General features: G+C 27.6%; 1 protein-coding gene across 1 annotated transcript; it reads right to left on the reverse strand.

Moving 5' to 3' along the window:
* Positions 1 to 283: 283 nt before the first annotated feature.
* On the reverse strand, positions 284 to 3413 carry LOC107022794 (protein BEARSKIN2). The gene is made up of 3 exons (XM_015223383.2): positions 3195 to 3413; positions 2149 to 2417; positions 284 to 945 (listed from the first exon to the last, which is right to left on the reverse strand). The coding sequence occupies exons 1-3, from the start codon at positions 3358 to 3360 to the stop codon at positions 412 to 414; spliced, it is 969 nt and encodes a 322-aa protein (XP_015078869.1). The 5' UTR covers positions 3361 to 3413; the 3' UTR covers positions 284 to 411.
* Positions 3414 to 5059: the final 1646 nt, after the last annotated feature.

Raw genomic sequence — 5059 nt, forward strand, 5'->3', positions numbered from 1 at the left:
GTTATTAAATTCAATGTCGCTATAGACTTTAGAAACATTTACAAAGAGTGTTAATTGCCTATAAAAAAAAACATATCAATTAAACTATTATCGTAAACTAATTACCACTATAAATCATTTTTGTTACAGTGTGAGACGATATTTAGCTTGATTTTCTCAAATCACAATATTGATCATGTTTAAGAAAATTTACATTCCAATATATAAATCACTAGCATAAAATAAGGAGGACATACAATCATACATTTCCCCCCGATCGAATTAATACATTCAATACAATATATAGTACAGCAACAAACTAAGTATATATAATTAATTAAGTGATATATATATGTCTTTTCAATGTCAATATATATATATATATATTATTACAAAGAATTAATACTAATAGTTGTGTCATGTGTGTGTGTATTATTTTCCATAACTCCAAAAGTCCATTTCTCCACGCATAGGAAGTTGATGATTGATTTGATTAGATTCAAATCCCATCCCTAATGCAACTTTAGATGAATCAATATTAATTCCCCATTGATGATCATTACTGCTTGCTACTTCTAAGCCAGACTCACAAGGCGCTGATTGATCAGCGCCTGATGATGAGAATTCATGAGGATGATGATGATGATGTTGATGATATCCCAGTGATGATGACTTGATCAAGTTTTGTGCTACTTCAATGTTGTTGTTGTTGTTGTTGTGTGAATAGTATTCGTGTGGCGCGAGAGTAGTAGCAACTGGGATTTGGGAATAGTTTAAGTCATGATGTTGGTCATGGTGTTGTGGTAATTGGTGTAGTAGATATGGGCTATGATCATGATTATTGTCTTTGTGTGTGAAGTTGTTGGTTGGTTGTTGGTGGTGATGGATTGATGAAGCTGCCTCATTTCCAGTTATTTTGAATAGGTTTTTCTTCTTGAATACCCTACAAATCACCCAGCCATCCTCCTACACACATTTGAAAAGTACATATATAGTCAAAGATATATATATATACGCGATTACTATGAAAAAAATATGAAATTAGTTATGAAATTTATATATACAAGACCAGATAGCCATAAAGAGACACGTGTGTATATATATATACTTTCTTGAAATGATATTTTCGTTGAGACATAATAAAATTAAGCAATTTAAAATATGATCATTATTATGCATAACAAATTCCTAGAAGCATGCATGCAAGCTGGGAATTCCTCACAGTCAAAGATTTTGTGGTAAGTAAGTCAATCATCCAGAAAATATTCATTCATTAATTAATCATTATTATAATTTACTTTGACTTCTACACATGCTTGCATGTATGCAATTTGACATGCAAAGACTTCAACCAACTGGTTTTTCTTTAGGCTTAGGGCCGTCGTTTGGTGTAAGAAATAAAAATAAATAGTAATAAAATAAAAAAATAATGATTGATAAATTTTTTGTATCTTATTTATTTGTTATATTTGAAATAACATATCCTACTATTTATATCATAGTAAGGATAAGTCATCCCATATATCTGATGGGATAAGTTAATATATAACCAGCGCTATAAAATTATTAGGATATTTTATTTACAAGTAGAATTGAATCATGTTTTAGTTAAATTTTATAATTTTAATTAAATTAAACACTTTGGTTCAAAATTTTAAAAGAAAACTTCCATTCGTGTTTTAATTCAATAGCCAAATTAATCAAATAAAATATATTAGCTCCTTAAATTAAATGCATCAATCTCAAGTAAAAAAATATCCGAATATTACAACTTGTTTGAAGAGAATGACCGATATGATTAAAGAAATTGAATTATATTGTTAACTCAACTACCTAAAAGACATAAAATTAAAAACACACAAAAGAAAACTACAAAAATTAAATTTAAAAAAATCTAATTAAAATAATTTATTAAGAATTAAGGTAGGTGTACATGTCTTTAATTAGTTCAAGTAACTTGCTCTGTCAATCGAATATCTTGGTAAAGGCTGAACATATATATGTTTATCTTGGTAATTAACTTGATTCCTTTTGAGAGGTCATTTTCGAGATATAGTGACAAACTTTCATGATAATGAAAATTTATTTATCTCGAAGCTATTTATTGATAAATTTCGTAGTTAATTTCATGTTTTTTTTTTAAAAAAAAAAAGGATCGGAGGAACTTACAGTTTGATTTTGGTCAGCATCTTCAAGTCTATACTCATGCATAATCCAATCAGTTTTTTGTCCATGTGGAGCTCTTCCTCGATAAAACACAAGTGTTTTCCTCATACCAATTTTCTTGAAGCTGTTCCTTATGCACTTGTCTCTCCCTGTTGCCTTCCAAAACCCCGCATTTGTTGCCCTGTTTGTCCTTGAACCTGTTGGATACTTCCTATCCTTATGGCTGAAAAAGTACCACTCATTCTGCGGCGTCGATCCAATATTACATCTCTCTGAATTATCATCAGTTATTAACACATAAATCATCTAGTTACTACTTAAATTCATGTCCGATATCGAAAATATAATTAATTAAAGGAAAAAAAGGGATAAATATACTCTCAAACTATCGTAAAATGATATGCAGATGCCCTCTGTCACATATACTTTTGAGATATTGTTGCTCATGTCGTTCAAAAACTATAGTATATATGCACTTCACTCTAATGAACACTAAACAGGGACACGTGATACAATCTTATCCGTCGATTGGATATTTAATAAATTTAGGGTTGGTGGATAAGATGATATAACACGTGTATGTCAGTTAGTATAAAGGGTATATATATATATAGGCGCTCTAGTTTTTTGATAGCAGGGACACCAATGTTCCCAAAACATGACGAAAGGTATATGCATGCCATTTATGATAGTTTGGGGGTATATTTATCCTTTTTTCTTAATTAAATAAATAAAAACATAATTTATTTATAAGTACTTAAACCTTTTAAATAAGAGAGTTTAAATAGTTTATAATTTTAATCTCGTTTTAGTTAGTTATCCAAGAATATAAACTATCTAATAGTAATAAATGATTTGTTTGGTGAGAATCAGTTTGTGTTAAACTAATCAATTTTTCAATGATAACTAATAGAAGATAAATTATGTAGCTAACTAGTAATAATTCACATCAATATAAATAGATTTATCAATGAATTATTGAAAAATTCTATTAGCTACAAGTAATTATTCAACAACGATTAAATTCGTAGGTAATAAATAATATGTACCTTGTAATTCCCATGGCTCAATTTTATTCAAGTCAATCTCTCTGATAACCTCCATATCAAACTTATGAAATGAAAGCTTCTTCTTCAAGTAATAATGAAGAAGCTCTTCCTCTGTTGGATGAAATCGAAACCCCGGTGGAACACCACCATTAGATGATGATGCCATATATCTACTTAAACTCAGCGATCGATCTTTGCCTCTTCTTGATTAAGATTGTGTATTTCACTTGCTCAACATTTCTTAATTTTGATTGAAATGCCCCTTATATATATATATATTTTTTTTTCTCCAACTGTATTATAATGTCAACGATCAGGTATTGTGAAATTCATGTGAGGAGGGAAAGTTGACGGCCGTTAACGCCGCCCGCGCAAACTCTTAAAGATTAAGTAAATTGCAAGTTAGTGAATGTAGAATATAGGACAACATATGTGGGGATTGAAATACTTTTTTAAAAAATATATATATATGGAATCAGAATTTTGATTTTATGAGTTCAGAATTTTCTAGTCCCGTATTTTAGTAAAGTTCTTTGTGTTTAGAGTTAACTTATAGATTCTTTATAAATAATCGTTTGGTTGATTGATTATCTGAACTTTAAAAATACGTCGATTACCAAAAAAAAAAAGATACTTACTGTTTGTACCTATTAATATACTTAATTATTACTAAGTGTGGTTTTTGGGAAGAACACACATGATATATAACGTTGGAGTCGAAAGTTATTGGATTCATTTAAATCCACCCAACTTGGGGCAAATCTAGGTCATGTGTTCACCTAAACTGCCAAAATAAAAAAGGGTAATCTACGTAAATATATTATATAAAGAAAATATTTATCTTTTATAATAATAATATTTTTTTTTCATTTTTTCATTTTTGATACACTTATAATACAATTTTAATACATATTACAAAAAACAATTTATAAAACACATATAATTCAAGTTTTATTGAAGGATAACACATTTATCACACGTTTTAATATAATGTGTCAATTTCTTACCAAACAAACACAAAATATATTTCAAAACATTTATAATACATATATATTGCATACATAATTCATTTTTAATACATATTGCAGATTTATTATAGTGTTGCTATAAATGATAATAAATGAAAAATATCGCTAAAAATAAGTAATTATTTATTAAAAGGTACCAATCCAAGTAATTTTTCCATTACACACTACATATATTTATTTTATATATATGGATTTTGAATATATCCCTAGAACTCTAGACTAAAGATTGGGTTAGGAAGTTTAAAATTCACCTTGAGGTTTCAAATTTCAAGTAGAGTGTACATGACTGAGTTGGTTTGGGTTTTTCAAATATCAAACCAAATCATTTGTATAAAAATTTTAAATATATAAACCAATTTAAACTAATAAAATTTAGATATTTTCGAGTTTTTGAACCTTGGGTTGGTTCGGATTTTTCAAATACCAAACCAAACTATTGTGTCAAATTTTTAAATTTATAAATTAACCAAATAATAAACCTCGATTTTTTCTCTGCTAAAGTTTGCATACAAACATATAAATAACTTGTGCTTCAAATATTTCTTTAGTCCAACCAAAATACAATTATCTAAGGTGTTTCTTAAAAACGAAACACAAAAATATTCAATTAAAAATAATAATGAAATCATTATATAAAATCAATATTGTAAAGTCATATAATTTAAAAGTACTAAATCATGCTAAAATAAGTTTTATAAGTATTAGTTACATTACTATATATTTAAGGAAAACTAAAATTAGAGTATGTATTTTAATTATCTAAACCAACGTAAAACTAAAGAATAAATGTTCAATATTATTGTCATTCTTAGTATTGAATTGATTTTCTTTTTGAAT

Source organism: Solanum pennellii, chromosome 6, assembly GCF_001406875.1.
Source record: "Solanum pennellii chromosome 6, SPENNV200".
Lineage (NCBI taxonomy): Eukaryota > Viridiplantae > Streptophyta > Magnoliopsida > Solanales > Solanaceae > Solanum > Solanum pennellii.